Below are 21,422 nucleotides of genomic sequence, written 5' to 3'. Positions count from 1 at the left end.
CGTCCTTCTCTTTCTGGCTGTCTATTTTGTTGTTTGTGTGAGAGAGCTGAGTTAACAGTAGTTAGACTAGCATTACTGTCTGGTTCTAGTAGAGGGAAATACCTAGTCAGTTGTACAACTGAATGCATTCAACTGAAATATGTCTTCCACATTTAACCCAACCCCTCAGAATCAGAGAGGTGCGGGGGGGCTGCCTTAATCGACATCCACGCCATCAGCGCCCGGGGAATTGTGGGTTAACTGCCTTGCTCAGGGGGAGAACGACAGATTTTTGCCTTGTCAGCTCAGGGATTCAATCCAGCAACCTTTCGGTCACTGGCCCAACGCTCCTACCTGCCAGGCTACTGTAGTAGTAGTAGTAGTAGTAGTAGTAGTAGTAGTAGTAGTAGTAGAAGTAGTAGTAGCAGTAGAAGTAGTAGTAGTAGTACATGGTGAAAGGCAAATCATTATATATTTTGGTGAGATGCAGATGCTTCTTGTCTCTGTTTGGGGATGCTAGGTATGGGTAATCCCTATGTGGAGCTGTGTGTGTGTGTGTGTGTGTGTGTGTGTGTGTGTGTGTGTGTGTGTGTGTGTGTGTGTGTGTGTGTGTGTGTGTGTGTGTGTGTGTGTGTGTGTGTGTGTGTGTGTGTGTGTGTGTGTGTGTGTGTGTGTGTGTGTGTGTGTGTGCGCACATGTGTGTGTGCATTGATGTGTGTGTTTGTGTGTTTGTTAGGAATGGATGGATAGTCCCTCGGTTGAAACCTCCTTGGAAACCCTTCTCCTCTGAGAGGGTCGTTAGGAGTCAGAGAGCAGTCGTAGTCTTGTTGCTAGGACAGAAGTAGCAGTAGTAACTTTTTATTGAAAAGTGGAGAAGAGTGTTTGTAGGTTGTGCTATGGTAGTTTTAGCTGCGGTAGTAGCAGTCGTGATAGTACATTATGGAATGTTTTCTTTTTGTGCTACTGTGTTTGCGTGAGTCTGTTTGATTCTGTTTTTAGCCTGACTGGCTGCAAGAAAGAGTATTATTAGTAGCTGCACTGTTTGTAGGAGTTAATGTATTTGTGCACTGCTCTGTTTAGTCAGTGTGTGTCTGACTCTGTGAAGTTGAGTTCAGAGAGGAAGGTGGCATTACGCTCAATGAATGAAACGAATACGATGCACAGAACTTCAGAGAAACACACTCACACACTCAGCCCAGGAAGGAAGCATGCTTTTTTATGTCTTATCTTAAGTTCAGCACACCGTGGGATAGTTGTCGTAAGACTGTCTGCAGCCTGTGGTCTGGCTTTGAACTCTGTGGATGTTTTTGAGGATTATCAGTGCTGAAAGCAGCCTAAATGTAACGGCGTTCGTCTGTAGAAAGAGAGTCGGACCAAAATGCGGCGTGGTGGTTACTCATGTTCTTTAATGCAAAATGAACGATACATGAAATAACTAAATATACAAAACAACAAACGAACCGCAAAAACCTATACAGCCTATCTTGTGACAACAAACACAGAGACAGGAACAATCACCCACGAAACACTCACAGAATATGGCTGCCGAAATATGGCTCCCAATCAGAGACAACAATAATCACCTGACTCTGATTGAGAACCACCTCAGGCAGCCATAGACTACGTAGACACCCCACAAAAGCCCAAGACAAAAAACACACCACAATAACCCATGTCACACCCTGGCCTGACCAAATAAATAAAGAAAACACTAAATACTAAGACCAAGGCGTGACACTAAGAGCTACTTTATCAGGAATGACTTTTCAAATACTTTTAAATAACACTTTTTAATGCATTATTTTAAGAGAATGTTCTGAAAGGATTGACAGTAGAACCACCTGTTTGCTGTCTGTGACATTCAATGAGGATGTGAAAATGCCTACTGTATTCTTATGATGTCACTTCTTTTCAGAAGTAAAATAAAATAAAATGTTATTTGTCACATGCGCCAAATAGAACAGGTGTAGGTAGACCTTACCGTGAAATGCTTACTTACATGCCCTTAACCAACAATTCAGTTCAAGAAATAGAGTTGAGAAAATATTTACTAAATAAGTCAAAAAATGCGTTTTTTAAAAAAGGAAAACAAAAACAACAATACCACGGCTATATACAGGGGGTACCGGTACCGAGTCTATGTTCGGGGGTATAGGTTTGTCGAGGTCATTTGTAATTAGTCTGGTTTGCCATTTGATTCATTGTTCAGCAGGGGGTAGAAGCTGTTAAGGAGCCTTTTGGAACTAGACTTGGCACTCCGGTACCGCTTGCCGTGCGGTAGCAGAGAGAACAGTCTATGACTTGGGTAACTGGAGTCTTTGACAATTTTTGGGCTATCCTCTGACACAACCTAGTATATACAGTTGCTAAACAGTTGAACTTTTGAAGTCGGAAGTTTACATACACCTTAGCCAAATACATTTAAACTCAGTTTTTTCACAATTCCTGAGTTTAAATGTATTTGGCTAAGGTGTATGTAAACTTCCGACTTCAACTGTAGGTATTACATATTCGGTCAGGTAGAGGTTGGAAATGTTAGTGAAGACACTTGGTCTGTGCATGCTCTAAGTACACGTCATGGTAATCCGTCTGGCCTCGCGGCCTTGTGAATGTTGACCTGTTCAAAGGTCTTGCTCACATGGGCTACAGAGAGTGTAATCACATGGTTGTCCGGAACAGCTGGCGCTCTCATGTATGCTTCAGTGTTGCTTCCCCCGAAGCAAGCATAAAAGGGAAATCTTTGTATGCGTCTCTGTGTGTGGAGTGCATTGTATATGGTGTATGGACACTCCCCATGTGGAGCTGTGTGTGTGTGTGTGTGTGTGTGTGTGTGTGTGTGTGTGTGTGTGTGTGTGTGTGTGTGTGTGTGTGTGTGTGTGTGTGTGTGTGTGTGTGTGTGTGTGTGTGTGTGTGTGTGTGTGTGTGTGTGTGTGTGTGTGTGTGTGTGTGTATTGATGCGTGTCTATGTGTGTGTTTGTTAGGAATGGATGGATAGTCCCTCGGTTGAAACCTCCTTGGAAACCCTTCTCCTCTGAGAGGGTCGTTAGGAGTCAGAGAGCAGTCGTAGTCTTGTTGCTAGGACAGGAGTGAAGATTTGTGCAAGCTGTCATTCAGGAAAGGGTGGCTACTTTGAAGAATCTAAAATATAAAATATATTTAGATTTGTTTAACGGATTAGACAGATTACCATGACGTGTATTTTTTTTATTTTTTTTATTTTTTTAGACCAAGTGTATTTTGGTTACTACATGATTCCATATGTGTTATTTCATAGTTTTGATGTCTTCACTATTATTCTACAATGTAGAAAATAGCCAAAATAAAGAAAAACCCTTGAATGAGTAGGTGTGTCCAAACTTTTGACTGGTACTGTATATCTTACAAAAAAATTACAGACATCCATATCTACAGTATATGTCAAAAAATATATTAATGTACTGTTATATGAAATGTTATGATACATACACACTGCTGGCGTACTGCTGGAACCCAGCCACTACTGCTTTGCTATGAAAAGCAGGTTAACGTGAGTGACACACTGCCTTTAACCCTTTCTTTCTCTCTCTCTTTCCTCTCCCTATTTCTCTCCATCAATTCTCTCTCTCCTACTGTCTCCTCTTTCTGTATCTGTCTCTCTTTCTCTCCCTCTCGCTCCCTTTTTCTCATACTCTCTCTCTCTTTCTCAATAGTAGCTCATTTCCACATTCTCTGTGATGTCTCACTCTCTTATGATTTCAGCAGCAGTCAAGATGTTGCCTCAGCCTCCTCTCCCGCTATCAGTAGCAGCATGCTCTTAGTGGTAAGGGAGGGTCACGAGACCAGGAGAGGAGGAGAGGAGGGGTGTTCTGAATACTACATGACTGTAAATAAAGTTGGGGTTTTACTACAGTGTATTGGGAGGGTATTATTGTGTATAATTCTCTTCTCTAGTGGAAGGAGAGAAGAGGGCTTCACCCCGTAATTGATACACAGACTGAGTTTTCTGTTTGGTGTGTGGGTTAGAGAAAGTGTAGACAGTGTTTTAAGTTCACAGTTACTATGCTCTGATCAATGTAAAGTGCATTCTTCTTACAGTAATGCTTATGGTGATGATTTTATGTTGTATGTCGCCTTTCTATTGTTGTTGTTGTTGTAAGCAATGTCCCTCTTGCTAATCTAATTTAATATCAGTGACCTACAGTAGCAGCTCAGACTATTTATAGGGTTGTTGTAGGGTTTGTACGTTTTTAGAGTACCACCAACACTGTAAAAGTATGTTCACACTTCATACTACTTGCCTACCCTTTGTCTGTCACGTAAGGGCGTCCTATCTCCATTAGATAGACACGTCTTGTTTTACCCAGCAACAGAGATGTGATGATGAGGTGAGCTGCACTGGTCCTCTGTGAGATAGAACTGTCTCTGTGCCAGTAACAGCAGTAACACAAACCCTCATGTGTCTTATTAGCCCAGTTAATTCTGTACTACAGCAGTGTTTTTCAACTCCAGTCCACATTTTTGTTCCAGCCCTGTACTACCACACCTAATTCAACTAATTGAACTAGGGTTGAGTCAGTTGTGTTAGTAGTGGCCTAGAAGAAGGATGTGACCAAGACTAGACGGCTGGTGGCTGTCGTGTCTCACAGGGCATATTGGGTACTGTAGGCCTGGAGGCTTTAAAACAGAGAGTGCATGCTGGGTAGTGTAGTCTATAAAGAGTGGTTAAACAGTGAGTTTAATGACAGTTCAGACAAGGTAAACAAGTAGCTGACACCCACCCACCTCCAGGCTCCCTGTAATTAGAACAGTTCATTAACTATACATAAAACAGGCACACACACAATTTAGTGGGTGGAGTCTTGGCACTGTGGTGTTTTTATCTCTCTCATATTGTTTTAATCAGATTGGATGTGCCAATGACATTACCATTAATTATGGAAGGTGTTGCAAGCTCCTATTAATATAGAAAACCGGGTTTCAGAAAATATTTGGCCTTGCTCCATGACAGTATTATGGTATGTACACTACTGTATCAACACACACACACACACACACACACACACACACACACACACACACACACACACACACACACACACACACACACACACACACACACACACACACACACACACACACACACACACACACACACACACACACACACACACAAAGCAGTAAGGTACAGATCTGCTATCTTAATTCAACCAGTTTCTCACAGCAGGAAAATAGTCCTGTTGAATTATTATGAGGATTATAATTAATGGAAGTGTTTGTAGGGGTTGATATATTTGTCGTTAGGGCAAATCGAGTCTGAAATTTTCAAGTGGAAATTACAGATTCAAATCTATCTTTCTCCATGTGTCTCTCTCTCGCTTTCTTTCTCGCTCTCTCTCTCTATAAATTAAATTCAAATGGCTTTATTGGCATGGGAAACATGTGTTCACATTGCCAAAGTAAGTGAAATAGATCATGAACAAAAGTGAACAATAAACATTACACTCACAAAAGTTTAAAAGGAATCAATACATTTCGAATTTCACATTATGGTTATGTACAGTGTTGTAACGATGCGCAAATGAAGTACAATAGGGAAAATATATAAACATACATGTGGGTTGTATTTACAATTGTGTTTATTCTTAACTGGTTGCCCTTTTCTTGTGGCAACTCTCTCTCTCTCGCTCTCTCTCTCAGGTGGTTCCAGAGGGCGTCGCAATAAATGGCAGAAGCCCTGTCCAGATGGTAAAGGAAACCTATACGGCAGAGGAGGAGTGTCACATACCTCCCACACACCCCCAGACACACCCTCACACACACCCTCCCCACACCCACACTCTCACCCCAATCCTAGATGGCCGACCAGCAGTACTTATCAAGAGAGAGCCTGGCCTGGAGGACACCAACGATGCACTTCTTCTACAACACCACTACTCTTCATCTTTTCACAATGGTGCTGACGAAAACCTGTCTAAAACCAACGGTGCTCCAGTGTCACCAGGTTCCCAAAAGACTATAAGACAATTAGAGTCCCAAAGGACTACAAAAACCACATACCCCAAAGGCAGCTCTGAGCCCAATGATGCACTTCCGGATGACACCATGACCGTTCCTCTGAAGAAGATAAAGTTGGAGGAGTCGTGGGTGTGGTCTACGGAGCAGTCCTCCACCCTACTAGGGGGCAATGATAACGATGTCTATGTGGACGCTCTGTCCACACTAGCAGCAGTTGTGTGTTTCTCTATCACAGATAGGAAGGGGCTGGAGGACAAGCTGTTTAGCTCCCGTTCCCCGGTGCTACACTCGTTAAAAACAGAGCCGGAGGACTTTAAGGTAGACCTACTCCTGAGAAGCACTCCCATCAGTCCACGGAAAGCTCTTGACATTATTGTCAAACGAGAGCAACCCTCTCCAGATCTCTCTCTGCCAAGCATCCAGTCGTTGGTGCAAGAGAGGAATATTAGCAATGACCAAGCTATTGCTATCGAGGCGCTAACCTTACTGGCATCTATCCCCCAAAACCCCCCAGAACCCTTTAGAATGGACGCACATGGTCAAAACCCCATTACATCTTCCATGCACTTATCCAGTAGAAACACCTCTCTCCAGGATGTCAAACCCCCTACAGGTTTCCTCCCCAACAAAGTTCTAGTCATCAGCTCCCCTCTGCACCAGACCTCAGTCATACGCTCCCCTCTGCACCAGACCTCAGTCATCAGGTCCCCGGTGGCCAGACAGAGTCTTGTCATCCAGTGTCATTCCCGTAGTCCCGCAGCCACTGGCAAGCTGTCCCTTCAGGACCTGCTAGAAGCCAGCTCGGACTGTGGCAGACTTCCCTACGACAGCACCGAGAGAGCAGGACAACACCTGTACAGAAGAGCAGACCAAGACCTTGGTTCTCACCATAACAGGTCCGAAGGCACTTTCAGAAAGCGGAAAGACATGGAGAGGAATAGTAAGGAAACAACAGAGAGGATGGTGGGTAAGAGCGGGAGGAACAGGGATGAGGAAGAGGTGGCGGCTCAACTGGCCGAGTTGGCATTCATCATCCAATCACGTCACAAGCAGCAGGGTTTCCAACCCTCCCAGCACTCTGAGAACAACCCTCCCAGAGGAACGCCAGTCTCGGCCATCAAGTACAACTACAATTCCCAGCATGCACCACCCAACAACAAGAAAATCCCTGTGAGGAAACCAAGTTCCACACCTTCCAAACCTAGGAAGAAGAAGGGGATGGAAGGGGTTGAAGAGGAGGGCTACAACCCCAACAACAAGATCCCCATGTCCAAAAGGACACCGAATGGCAAGACCCCCCACAGAGCCAGGGTCCAGAAGGTTCTGCCCCAGCCGAAGACATTGTCGCTCAGCCACAAGAGGAGCCTGTTCCTGCCTCAGACTCAAATGGATCTAAAGAGATACCTGGCTGAGGCTCAGGAGGAACAACGGCAGCTCTTTTACTACAGCAACAGCCACAGTGGGGTCAAATACCACAAAACCTCTGGAGCCGTCAATCGTGGTCAAGGTTATGGTCATGACAACCAACAGTGGTCGCATTTGAACGGTCACCACAGTGGTCCTCTGAACGGTCACCTGGACCCTTTACAAGGACAAGGAGTTGGACAGGGACATGAGTGTGAAAGACGATTGTATTCTCAGGTATCGCAGCCCTACGTTTGGCAGCAGCACGGTGCTAACCTAAAGGCTAGCTCCACCAACCCCAGTTTCACCAGTTTAGACTCTAACAACCACAGAACTGGGTTGAACCATAGTTTACCCAACGGCTACTCCTCTGGGGGTCAACGGCAGGGGTATTACAAGGTGGAGAGGTCTGGTCCGGTCACCATCTTGTCCACGTCAACTGATGGCGCTTCGGACCTATCAGAGGTGTTGACGCCAACCAAACACAACGTAAACAGCTTCCTGGAATCACCCCTCATATTCCTGGACACGCCCACTAAGAACCTGCTCAACACCCCCTCTAAGAAACTCTCTGAGATCCCCTCCTGTGGCTGCATGGGTGAGTCACCTTGATGATGATGGTAGTGGTGGTGGACATAATAATGATGAGGATTATGATGATTATGAATATGATTTTCTCTGCATGCCACAACATGACTGGTTGACTGGGTCTGTATATGTCACATCCATGTACATAGCATTTGCTTTCCGGGAAATAAGCTGAAGCTGCGTTCTAAAAACGACTCTCTCCACAGAGCAAATCATAGAGAAGGAGGAGGGTCCGTACTACACTCATCTTGGTGCTGGACCCAGTGTGTCAGCCGTCAGAGAGATGATGGAGAACAGGTAACAAGCCAAACTGCATCAGTTTTTTTATTCCATTCTACAACCAAGCTTGGGGGGAAAACAAGTGTTTTACTTTATACATTTATATTTCCATTGGGACGGCAAACCTGTGAGGTGCTAATCCACTTCTGTTTTCATGACAAATCTATTGGCTGTATAACACTGCTAAGGTAAGAGTTAATATGAAACAAGAGTGGCTCAGTGCCTCACAGGTTGTCTTACCAGTAGGCTCATAGAGCTAGGCTAATATGTACCACTACCACTACTCTGTAGCTGCATATATTTCTAAAAGTATGGTACATACTCTTATTAGCCTACTGTATGATCCATTTGCCCTGCCAAAGGCCTGGTTTCCCAAAGGGCTCTTGGTGTTCATGGAATGAGGTTGGGCTTACAATCATATTATAACTCATAAATTATAGAGCCTGTCATTGAAGGAAAGAAGCACCCCGCTGGTAAAAAACACACACTTGTACACACATACATTCACAAATACAAAAGCACACCCTGCATGTTAGAATAGGGAATCCCTAGGGCCAAGTCGAGGGGAACATGAGGAGAAATGTCAACCTCTACAACAACCACACACTCCAGTCTCTCTGCTCTATGGTCTCACTGCTGAATGGCCTCTGTGCCTGGTTTTTAACTGTTTTGACAGTTATTCCAAACACTATTGCTGCATTTTGGCTAGTGATGTAGTCCTACTGTCCCATTGTATTTTGATGAAATTCTCAAAATGTGATTTGTTGTTGTATTGGCATTCATTGAAAGATGTTGGTGCTGGTGGTCGCAGATAAAGGGAGAAATACTTGATACAGTATGTCATTGCTGAAAGGATTGTGTTTGTGTTCTAAGATGGGAAGTGTGAAATGTCATGAAGATGTGATGTGTACGTTATCAGGTCCGTATTAAGAAATCATAGGCCCCGGGGCCTTGTTTTTTAAAAATATTGTCACGCCCTGACCATAGAAAGCTAACTATGACAGACAAAATTAGGAAAAAAATCCCATTGTAGGATTTTTAATGAATTTATTTGCAAATTATGGTGGAAAATAAGTATTTGGTCAATAACAAAAGTTTATCTCAATACTTTGTTATATACCCTTTGTTGGCAATGACAGAGGTCAAACATTTTCTGTAAGTCTTCACAAGGTTTTCACACACTGTTGCTGGTATTTTGGCCCATTCCTCCATGCAGATCTCCTCTAGAGCAGTGATGTTTTGGCCAGCCTGGTGCAGGTCGAAAAGCATTAAACATGTATGGCAATTTAGCTAGTTAGCTTACACTTGTTAGCTAATTTGTCCTATTTAGCTAGCTTGCTGTTGCTAGCTAATTTGTCCTGGGATATAAACATTGAGTTGTTATTTTACCTGAAATGCACAAGGTCTTCTACTCTGACAATTAATCCACACATAAAAAGGCCAACCGAATCATTTCTAGTCATCTCTCCTCCTTCCAGGCTTTTTCGTCTTTGAACTTATATGGTGATTGGCATCTACACTTTTACCACGACAACCGGCAAAACATTTCGTCTTTCAATCACCCACGTGGGTATAACCAATGAGGAGATGGCACGAGGAGATGGGAGAGGCAGGACTTTCAGTGCCTTCTGCATCAGAAATAGAAAGGAGTTCTATTTTAACCCTTGGCATCGCAGACACACTTTGGCTCGCGCGAGCAGTGTGGGTGCAATAATTGAATAACATGGATTTCTAATTTTTTTTTGCGATGCTCGCGCACGCAACGTGTCCGGTCTGGTCAGCATGTAAGGATGAAGATGAACCCATAGGCTACTCGTGGTGATGGCCAATGGGCTCCTTGTGGCAACAGCCTATTTTAAGATGAGCTACTTTGAAAAACAGTGCTGCTGTTAGCTACAAATTAGGATTTGTTGAGAAAAAAGATTTATCTTGGTTCTACAGACAGATTCATCTTCTCTTTTCAGCAGTAGGCATTTGCTTTCCAAACTGTACATTTTTCTCATGTTTGTATTTTGAAATCTGCAAAAGGAAACTGACAGCCGCAACCAAGCATATAAATATATTCCACAGATGGCTGCTCCAATTCAAGTCAGGATTGGGATCCATTGCTAGTGTACCTATGACTTTTAACAGTCAAATTGCCAGGGTACGGGGTTACAAAACCCTTCTATGGATTATATGTCTATGGCCACAACGCAACAAGCTGTAGTCTATTTGGCACGCATGCAGCCCAAACAATTTATGTTGGTGTTTCCTTTTTGGCAGATACCTATATGTGCTTGTGACAAAACTTAATCCATAGTTATTTTTTCATAAAACTGTTGATCCTCTATGGGTAAAGGATGCTCTCTGGTGTATTTTTAACATTGGAAGTGGGCTGTGTTTGGATAAAAAATTATAATATAAAAAAAGGAACATATACTGTATATAAATATATATATATATTTTTTGCTGCCTCTTGGCCTGTGCCCCCTATTGGCTTGGACCCAGGGGCTTCATCCCCAGTAAGCCCCTGCAATAATCCGGCTCTGTATGTTATTGCTGTGTATGTTCAAAGGTATGGAGAGAAAGGGAAGGCAGTAAGGCTGGAGGTGGTGGTGTACACTGGGAAAGAAGGACGCAGTTCCCAGGGTTGTCCCATCGCCAAGTGGGTAAGTACCTCCTGTGTGTGTGTGAGTGTGTGTGTGTGTGTGTGTGTGTGTGTGTGTGTGTGTGTGTGTGTGTGTGTGTGTGTGTGTGTGTGTGTGTGTGTGTGTGTGTGTGTGTGTGTGTGTGTGTGTGTGTGTGTGTGTGTGTGTGTGTGTGTGTGTGTGTGTGTGTGTGTGTGTGTGTTTGCATGCGTGCATGCATGAGTGCCAGCGTGCTTGTGTGTACACTGCTGCGTGTGTATGTGTATGGGTGCGTATATGGCTGTGTGTGCGTATACACATCTGCATGTCTGTGTAGTAAACCTTCTCTCTCCCCCAGGTGATCCGTCGGGGCAGTGAGGAGGAGAAGCTGCTGTGTCTGGTGAGACACCGGGCAGGGCACCGCTGTGAGAGTGCCGTGGTGGTGATCCTCATCCTGGCATGGGAGGGCATCCCCCGGGGCATGGCAGACAGTCTGTATCAAGAACTCACTCAGACCCTCTGTAAATACGGCTCCCCCACCAGTCGACGCTGCGCCCTCAACGAGGAGTGAGTTACTGAAACAACAGACCTATGCGTATTATTCAATAACAGGCTTACACATACACATTTACATTCATAGCATTCATAGAACAAAGTAGTTAGTTCTTTCCTTTCTAGCATTTAGTGACCTGTCTCTCTCCCTCTCTCTCTTCAGTTGCACTTATGTGCCAGGATCTAAATGGATCTTCTTCCCCCTCTCCCCATCTCTCTCCCTCTTTCTGTCTCTCCAGTCGGACGTGTGCGTGCCAGGGTTTAGACCCAGACACTTGTGGCGCCTCGTTCTCCTTCGGCTGCTCCTGGAGTATGTACTTCAACGGCTGCAAGTTCGCCCGCAGCAAGATCCCCCGAAAGTACCGCCTGCTGGGAGATATGCCACAGGAGGTGAGGACCAGGACAACTGTGTCAAACTCTAGTCTTCTAGGGTCGGCCACAGTGTCAGCATGTCTTCGTTCCTCCCTTGCACTTATATGCTCATTTAAGGTCATTGATTAGCTAGGGAGTCCACATACCTGGTTTTCCTGGTCTAAATCAGAGATAGCTTAAGGGAAAGAGCAAAAAACCAGCAGCCAATTTGACTCTCTAGGAATTGAGTCTGACATCCCTGCATTAGATTTGAGAGCCTGGTCTGAAAAGAACCCTAGCCACTTCCCAATATGCCTAAACCCTAGCTCTTTGCTTTGCTAATCTAAGCCTTGTTATAGCTTTACAATCAATGATTTAGAATATATATTCCTCTATGAATAGTCTTCTTGGCATGTTAAAGTGGCTAATATACTCCTAGTGGCCTCAGGTTGATGTGACAGTCAAAGCGTGACATGGAGGATAGTGACTTAAACATTACTGTTATTATCTTAAACACTGCCAGATTCTCCAGTGGCCTCTCCTTTATTTCCTCACACCTTTTCCCTCATCTGTTCCTGTCCCTTTTTGTCCCACTCTTCCTCTGATCTGTGTGTTGTCTGTCTGTGGGTTGTTCAGGAGGAGAAGCTGGAGAATCGGCTGCAGAACCTGGCTACAGACCTGGGTCCTGTCTACCAGAGACTGGCCCCGGAGGCTTTCCAAAACCAGGTGGATCAGGAGCAGGCGGGCCAGGACTGCAGGCTGGGTCGGAGGGCGGGCCGACCTTTCTCCGGGGTCACGGCGTGTGTGGATTTCTGTGCCCATGCTCACAAAGACACACACAACATGAACAATGGCAGCACTGTGGTACGCCCCTCACATGACTGTTTGTCAATGGACACACACACAGGTGCACACATATTCACTGTCAAACACACAGAGAAATAGACACAGATACATACGCACGCTCGCTCAATCGTGCACACGTACACACACGCACGCACACACACACACCCACCCACGCACACACACTCACTGTCACACATAGAGAGAACCACAGACACAGATACTTAGACACTCGCTTCTGATTGCGTGCCAGCATAATTTCCAATCCCCCATATATTATTTTGTAAATATATACAGTATATATACACATATACAGTGCCTTGCGAAAGTATTTTTCAGTTTTTGATTTGTTAAAAAAGTTAGAAATATCCAATAAATGTCGTTCCACTTCATAATTGTGTCCCACTTGTTGTTGATTCTTCACAAAAAAATACAGTTTTATATCTATATGTTTGAAGCCTGAAATGTGGCAAAAGGTCGCAAAGTTCAAGGGGGCCGAATACTTTCACAAGGCACTGTATGTTTTTAATATATGAATGAACATATCTTAGACAAATGTCAATATCAAATCATTAACATGTTTCCATAGTTGAAACAAAAATCAATATCAGCTATCATATCACCTCGCGACACAACGCCTCTCCCCTATTTGATAGTTTGTCTGTAGGCACTGAGATGTCGGCTACGTGTGCCTTTTTAAAAATGTATGTCGTTCTGTCCTTGTCTAATGATGTTCTGTATTATGTCATTCTGTATTATGTTTCATGTTTTGTGTGGACCCCAGGAAGAGTAGCTGCTTCTTTTTCAACAGCTAATGGGGATCCTAATAAAATACCAAAAATACCTGTTTTCACTTCCACCAAGATAGGCATTTCATCCCAGAAATCTGGGAGATACTGTGTTAGTCTTTTCCATTTGCGTAAAATGTCTCACCCTCCTGCAGGTTTGCACTTTAACCAAGGAGGACAACCGTGCGGTGCGTAACGTCCCTGAGGACGAACAGCTCCACGTCCTGCCCCTTTATAAGATCTCACAGAGGGATGAGTTTGGCAGTGCCAATGGCCAGTGGGCCAAGATCCAGACTGGGGCCCTGCAGGTGCTCTCAGCCTTCCCCAGAGAGGTAGGTTCCAACACTCCAGGTTTAAGTCTCCCCTGGGTAAAGATCTATATGCAGCTTCCTCTACCCCAGTCCTAACCTTATTAGTGGGGAAAATGTGAAACTGACAGAAGAGATCAGCATCTAGGGGCAACTTCACCCTAAATCGGTTCGTACCCCCTGTAGCGACCAGGAGAACAAAGAGGCTATAAGATAGGGTGGCCAACCCTCCTCTTATAGAGTTACTGGGTGCGCAGGCTTTTGTTCCAGTCCTGCTCTACCACACCTGATTTTACTAATCAACCTGCAAATCCAGTTGCCCTTCAGGGTGAGGGTTGGTCACCAATGCGTCTTTTACTATTGAAATGAGTTGGTGTCAAGGACATGTCATTAGGAGAGTTTTGGGTTTGATTCTTGCATGAGTCAGATTTGCGTGTTTACTTCAAGACACTTGATAAAAGCATCTACTAAAAGCTCTCCTTAATGACCATGTTTATATCATCACCAGGTGCGTCTGCTGGCTGAGCCGGTGAAATCAGCCCGTAAGAGGAAGCAGGAGGCCAAGCTGAAGGCCCAGGCTGACAAACAAGCTGCAGCTCAGGACAGGAAGCCTGGACAGAGTCCACTAACCCCGGGCAAGGTCAAGACTGCCAACAAAGGTAGAGATCTCTGGTTGATTGATTGATTGATTGATTGATTGATTGATTGGTTGGTTGGTTGGTTGGTTGATTGGATGATTAGTCAATTGGTTGGTTGGTTCATTGATTTATCAATTGATTGATGGATGGGCGATTGAGTGGGTGGATAGGGTGGGTGCATTAATTGATTAATTGGTTGATTGATTGTTGCTACAAAATCATGTACAAGAAAAAGCTTGAAAAATGTGGTATGTAAATACTCATCATTAATCCCGGTTTGTATGTTTAACTTGACAGGTTTGAAAAGTGCTTCTTCAGCAGATCAGTCCCCCTTGTTCAAAAGAGAGCCTCAGTCCTTCAGCTCTTACAGACCAGGAAATGTGGGTGCGTATGTACCAGACTCTAACTCCCCTAGCGCTTACAACCACAGCACCCCCACCTACCCCACTCCTCCTGGAAGATCAACACCAGGGATGGAGTCTCTTTCCCCCCATCGCCCCGGCCTGCCTGCCCCCCAGTACAGAGGGCCACCAGGGACCCAGAGCAATGGTTCCCCGTTCCATTACAAGACAATGGAAGAGGCTGTGGCTGTGAATGGTTACTCCCCAGGACTCAGCAGAAAGCAGCTGGTGGACCCTGACACATGTCGGACCCCCCCAGGAATGCCCCGGGGTGGCGACTACTCCCCCAGGATTTTTAAAACGGAGCCGAACAAGGTGCACTGCTCCCCTCTCCTCAGACCCCCTCACAGCCACAGCACTCCTCCTCCCTCCTCCTCCACCCACACCCACGAGGGCCTCCACAGCAGACTCAATGGGCTCCTCAGGGCGAAGGCGGAGCTGGGAGTCAAGGACGGGGTTAGAGGTCATGTAGGTCATGTTATTCCTCACAGTGCCCCCCATCCTCCTCATCAGGCCCCTTCCCCTCTCTTCCCCAACCCAAAAGAGGTCAAACAGGAACAGGAAGAGGTGTGGTCGGACAGCGAGCACAACTTCCTGGACAGTGATATCGGCGGGGTGGCAGTGGCTCCCTCCCACGGTTCCATCCTGATCGAATGCGCCCGCCGAGAGCTCCATGCCACCACACCCATCCTCCGGCCCGACCGCAGCCACCCCACCCGCATCTCCCTGGTCTTCTACCAGCACAAGTCCCTCAATGAGCCCGACCACGGCCTGCACATGTGGGAGGCCAAGAAGGCCCGGAGGGAGCGGGAGAGAGAGGAGGAGGCTGAGAGGCTGGGGATGGGCCTAGACCTGGAAGAGGTTAGCCCGGTCAAGGGGAAGAGGGGGAATGGGGCCGGCAGTGAGAGTGTGGAGCCTGAGGAGGAGGTAGAGGAGGAGGACCCGGAGGAGAAGAAGGGTGTGTTGACAGTTCCTACCCGGAAGTCGGTGACTGTCCCGCGGGATGGGGTGGTCACTGTTTCCCCTTATGCTCTGACACAGGTCACGGGCCCTTACAACCGCTGGACATGAGATGATACTGTTATGTACACACACAGACACATACAACAAATACATTTGAACACACACCACCCTGTGCTACTGCCTTACCTCAATCAACATTACACTTCTAGTCTCGTTATGTGTTATTTCATTGTGTTACTTTTTCTAATGTATGTCTGTTTATTTTTATTTCTCTTTGTCTCTGCTTTCAAAGTGATGAGGAAGACTATAATTTGTGGGGTTTTAACTGTGAGTTTTGGTATTTGATGATAAAACATTTTGATCTGGTTTTTCATGTAAAGAGATGGTGCTCAGAACCAATTTTTTTAACTGGTTTTATATAGGAATTGATTAAGAAGAACAAACAAGATGTGATTATTTATTCTGATTATTTTTGTACTTTTTTTGGTGCAAGGCTATTTACTGCAATTTTACTGTCAACCAGCATTTTACACTAGTAAACACTCATGTTAAGTCTCTGAGGTCTTTGTTTCAACCAACCAAGAGACTCTTTTCACAAGATGAGTTTTATCAATGATTGATTTATACAATGGTGCCATTTGTAGCAGCAACTTTTGATAAACAGACCACATATTACACAGTATGTAGTTTTATGTGAAAATAATGAACACATGTAGCATGGTGCTTTTCCTTCCCTTCCCTGTTCCTCTATTAGTGGTCATGAAGGAACAGTACTTCCCCATTCCTCTATTAGTGGTCATGAAGGAACAGTACTTCCCCATTCCTCTATTAGTGGTCATGAAGGAACAGTACTTCCCCATTCCTCTATTAGTGGTCATGAAGGAACAGTACTTCCCCATTCCTCTATTAGTGGTCATGAAGGAACAGTACTTCCCCATTCCTCTATTAGTGGTCATGAAGGAACAGTACTTCCCCATTCCTCTAGTAGTGGTCATGAAGGAACAGTACTTCCCCATTCCTCTATTAGTGGTCATGAAGGAACAGTACTTCCCCATTCCTCTATTAGTGGTCATGAAGGAACAGTACTTCCCCATTCCTCTATTAGTGGTCATGAAGGAACAGTACTTCCCCATTCCTCTGTTAGTGGTCATGAAGGAACAGTACTTCCCCATTCCTCTATTAGTGGTCATGAAGGAACAGTACTTCCCCATTCCTCTGTTAGTGGTCATGAAGGAACAGTACTTCCCCATTCCTCTATTAGTGGTCATGAAGGAACAGTACTTCCCAATTCCTCTATTAGTGGTCATGAAGGAACAGTACTTCCCCATTCCTCTATTAGTGGTCATGAAGGAACAGTACTTCCCCATTCCTCTATTAGTGGTCATGAAGGAACTGTACTTCCCCATTCCTCTATTAGTGGTCATGAAGGAACTGTACTTCCCCATTCCTCTATTAGTGGTCATGAAGGAACAGTACTTCCCCATTCCTCTATTAGTGGTCATGAAGGAACAGTACTTCCCCGTTCCTCTATTAGTGGTCATGAAGGAACAGTACTTCCCCATTCCTCTATTAGTGGTCATGAAGGAACAGTACTTCCCCATTCCTCTATTAGTGGTCATGAAGGAACTGTACTTCCCCATTCCTCTATTCATGGTCATGAAGGAACAGTACTTCCCCATTCCTCTATTAGTGGTCATGAAGGAACTGTACTTCCCCATTCCTCTATTAGTGGTCATGAAGGAACTGTACTTCCCCATTCCTCTATTAGTGGTCATGAAGGAACAGTACTTCCCCATTCCTCTATTAGTGGTCATGAAGGAACAGTACTTCCCCGTTCCTCTATTAGTGGTCATGAAGGAACAGTACTTCCCTGTTCCTCTATTAGTGGTCATGAAGGAACTGTACTTCCCCATTCCTCTATTAGTGGTCATGAAGGAACAGTACTTCCCCATTCCTCTATTAGTGGTCATGAAGGAACTGTACTTCCCCATTCCTCTATTAGTGGTCATGAAGGAACAGTACTTCCCTGTTCCTCTATTAGTGGTCATGAAGGAACAGTACTTCCCCATTCCTCTATTAGTGGTCATGAAGGAACAGTACTTCCCCATTCCTCTATTAGTGATCATGAAGGAACAGTACTTCCCTGTTCCTCTATTAGTGGTCATGAAGGAACAGTACTTCCCCATTCCTCTATTAGTGGTCATGAAGGAACAGTACTTCCCCATTCCTCTATTAGTGGTCATGAAGGAACAGTACTTCCCTGTTCCTCTATTAGTGGTCATGAAGGAACAGTACTTCCCCATTCCTCTATTAGTGGTCATGAAGGAACAGTACTTCCCCATTCCTCTATTAGTGGTCATGAAGGAACAGTAATACCTTCGTTTTTGTTTTTGTCTGGATAGATTTAGTCTTTTTTTTCAGTGTACATGTATGATGACATATTGAAAAAGCACTTTTTTATTTTTCATAACTTGAAAAAGGTCCTGTTCCAATATGTATAGATTGAGAGATATATCAGACAGCTCGTGTGAAACCTCTTCTCCTCTTTATTCAGTAGTTCTGTGTGTATTTGTTGTTGTTTTTCGTTGTTGTAGAATGATAAATTACATATCAGTCTCACACAAAACCAAGCTTACTAAGCAATTATGAAATGCTGCATATAAAGATTGTGTCAGATTACGGTGCTTATTATTGTCAACCGCACTTGATTTATATGAATCTGGATAATCATGTTTGTTCACTGTCTGGACTGAGTGTTTTAAATAGGACATGTTTTTATACAGACATAGCTAAAAAGACCACATAAAACCTGTTGAAATGGTGACTATATTACTGTATATTTGTTACTGGTGCTAACAAGATCTGTACCCTCTTTTTAACTGACTCGGGCATTGATGGACAGTTATGTTTTTCCATATGCTGGGTATAAATACATTATACAAGTGGATACCAAACCAATCAAACCCCTTTGTTGTTTCTCATTGCCTCCTCTTCAATTTTTGGGAGACGCTGCTGACAAAATAACACACTCCTCAGATCGTTGCATCTCCTCAGATCGTTGCATCGTCATAAATTGTAGGCTTATCACGTATTGAGTCAGACTGTAGACCTCTACAGATTATAAACCTTCTTCTGATAGGGGCAACCATTTTGAGTATTAATTCATGCTCATATTAGTCAATCATAACCATGTAATAATAGGCCCATTCACTAATACTCAGTGCTTTGCTGGGGTAGGAGCGAACCGGAGCTGAATACTGCCACCTCAAATGTTATACAGCTTGAGCTCCTGTTCCTCTTATAGACTATTAGCTCAAAAGTATTGTGGAGCTCCTACAGAATACATATCAACAGTACCGGCACCCAAAAGGGGTACCGACACCTAGTGCAGTCCAAGTCATGCACTGCTACTAATGTAATCGATTAGGCATCTGTTGCATTGATCTGTCTTAACATGTGCTGAATATAAATCAGCTCAACGCAGATAAAGATTTCACTGGTGCTTTCATTTTACTAATACACAGAGCTGGAAATGTTTGATTGTTTGGTTTTTGTCATCTTATTTTTCTGATGTTTTTCTCTTTGTTTCTCAGGTGGGAGTGAGGTTGTTAATTTACCCAGGCTTCAACCCAACTAGGGCATTACCCAGGTTTCAACCCAACTAGGGCATTACCCAGGCTTCAACCCAACTAGGGCATTACCCAGGTTTCAACCCAACTAGGGCATTACCCAGGCTTCAACCCAACTAGGGCATTACCCAGGTTTCAACCCAACTAGGGCATTACCCAGGCTTCAACCCAACTAGGGCATTACCCAGGTTTCAACCCAACTAGGGCATTACCCAGGCTTCAACCCAACTAGGGCATTACCCAGGTTTCAACCCAACTAGGGCATTACCCAGGTTTCAACCCAACTAGGGCATTACCCAGGCTTCAACCCAACTAGGGCGGACACAGTCTCCTAAAAAACGCTGTCTTCCAATAGTGTCTTTAACAGATTCACAAAGTCAAACCATATACTTAGACCTTTTCTCTGAGATAAGTATGTTGACACATAGATTGAATACATTTTATACAAGTAGAAAGGTATATACAGTACATATATAGTCTATTGCATTATATTGAATGTAGGCCATTGCAAGTTACTGATGTGGTAGAAAACAGTCACTTTAAAATATTTACACCTTTACATAAGACAGTTTGTAAGAAAAAATATGATCTTGTAAACTTTTGTAATTGCTTCACTTGAAGATTTCTCGGATCTTCCTTTATGTGTGACTTGAAAAATGTAACTTACATCAAGAAGGAAAAACTAGCACCAGCATTTAAAACTCAAGGTTTTTATTGGAATAAAACTATATAAATACACATCATGTGAAACGGACTGTTTTTACTGTACTATTCATGGTTTGTAGATAACGAGCCGTCTTGCTATTTTGAAACTGATCTCCAAAATGACTGTATTTAACTGTGTATATCAATTTGACAGACTTTTAAAAAAATACTAAATTCAGCATTCCTATCAAAGGCTGCCGTCTGGTGATTTTGAAATAAAGATGTATTTATATTTTGGACTTGTGTGTCTGTTTTTGCTTTATTGACAATAAGCTACATCAAACTGTGTCACATTGACCCATTTTGAAATGTGAATTAAACTCATTCAGAACAGAGAGGAAGAGGCAAAGCGAGAGGGATAACCGGGCCCAAAATCTTTCTCTAGCAGGTGGCGTTTTTGTTTTGTTTTGCTCACCAAGCTAGGAGTTTTTGTATGGAAGTTGTCAAATTTGGTTTAACAAAATATTATATGGCTTATTTTCTACCTGTGGCTTATTTGATCAAATATATGTTTCGTAATGCTTAGGTTGTTGCGAGTGTACTGATATAAGTAGGCAAATTTGAGAAAAAACACTTTATATCGGAGTCGTAGTACAGAAGTCCAGAGATGACATATGAATACATTTAAAAAATCCCTTGTTTTGTCGAGATCACAAGATAAACTCTATAAAATAGGAGTGGACTTACTGATGATAGATTGACACTGAAAGTTTATCTGAGGAGGCAGAGTCCACAGTGGATCACCACATCTATTTTTATTTTGTTCAGGGATTAACCCAGGCAAAAATTGCATTATGTCTGTCAATTATAGATGTCTTCCAATTTTGTCTCCAATCTAATTTTAAAGACATGTCAAAGCGTGGTTGCGCTTCTATTTTAAATGGATTGAATGTGGAATGTTCAGTGCAAGAAAAGTTAACATTGAGGTCTGTGGTTGCAGACTACCAATGAAAGTTTACCAGACTACCAATAAAAGTTGATTTTAATATTTTTAACAAGGAGGTTGTCCTGTCAATAGCAGCAAAAACACAGTCACAAACAACAATTAACAAGTTGCACAGAAAAATACAAATAGTAAAGCAGGTGAAGTGAATCACATGTCGAGGTTTCTAAATGATCCAACATTTCAGGTAGGCTATAGTCTATTTGTCATTTCAAATGGTGGGCAAAATGTTGTTGTGCTGAAGGACAACTCCTCCATTCATCCAGCTATAAAAATTGTCTCACTGACTAGACACATACTATAACACGTACAGTTTGCTTGGAATTTGTAATTCCTCAGTTTGCCTTTTTTTTCTGGAGCTTTGATAAGAAGGCCCAGGTTTATAGACTAACACATGGCTACTTACAGTACAACGCTATCATACACTTACAGTACAACATTATCATCC

At 43.7% G+C, this 21,422-nt stretch overlaps 1 protein-coding gene across 18 annotated transcripts in view; it reads left to right on the top strand.

Moving 5' to 3' along the window:
• The window catches only part of LOC118366110 (methylcytosine dioxygenase TET1), a 47,876-nt gene extending 27,606 nt beyond the window's left edge, over positions 1-20,270 (top strand). For 2 of the 18 annotated variants that reach the window (XM_052474773.1, XM_035748508.2), the window contains exons 3-11: positions 5,656-7,975; positions 8,172-8,262; positions 10,802-10,895; positions 11,212-11,420; positions 11,645-11,795; positions 12,393-12,620; positions 13,543-13,719; positions 14,204-14,354; positions 14,631-20,270. In XM_052474773.1, the coding sequence (XP_052330733.1) occupies positions 5,656-7,975; positions 8,172-8,262; positions 10,802-10,895; positions 11,212-11,420; positions 11,645-11,795; positions 12,393-12,620; positions 13,543-13,719; positions 14,204-14,354; positions 14,631-15,805 (4,596 nt within the window). In that variant the 3' untranslated portion in view covers positions 15,806-20,270. The remainder of the gene's footprint in view (positions 1-5,655; positions 7,976-8,171; positions 8,263-10,801; positions 10,896-11,211; positions 11,421-11,644; positions 11,796-12,392; positions 12,621-13,542; positions 13,720-14,203; positions 14,355-14,630) is intronic. The other 16 variants (XR_008075372.1, XR_008075374.1, XR_008075367.1 and 13 more) reach the window with 16 other exon arrangements.
• Positions 20,271-21,422: the final 1,152 nt, after the last annotated feature.

Source organism: Oncorhynchus keta, chromosome 2 (genome assembly GCF_023373465.1).
Source record: "Oncorhynchus keta strain PuntledgeMale-10-30-2019 chromosome 2, Oket_V2, whole genome shotgun sequence".
In the NCBI taxonomy this organism is placed as follows: domain Eukaryota; kingdom Metazoa; phylum Chordata; class Actinopteri; order Salmoniformes; family Salmonidae; genus Oncorhynchus; species Oncorhynchus keta.
This window is presented reverse-complemented; position numbering and strand designations above follow the sequence as displayed.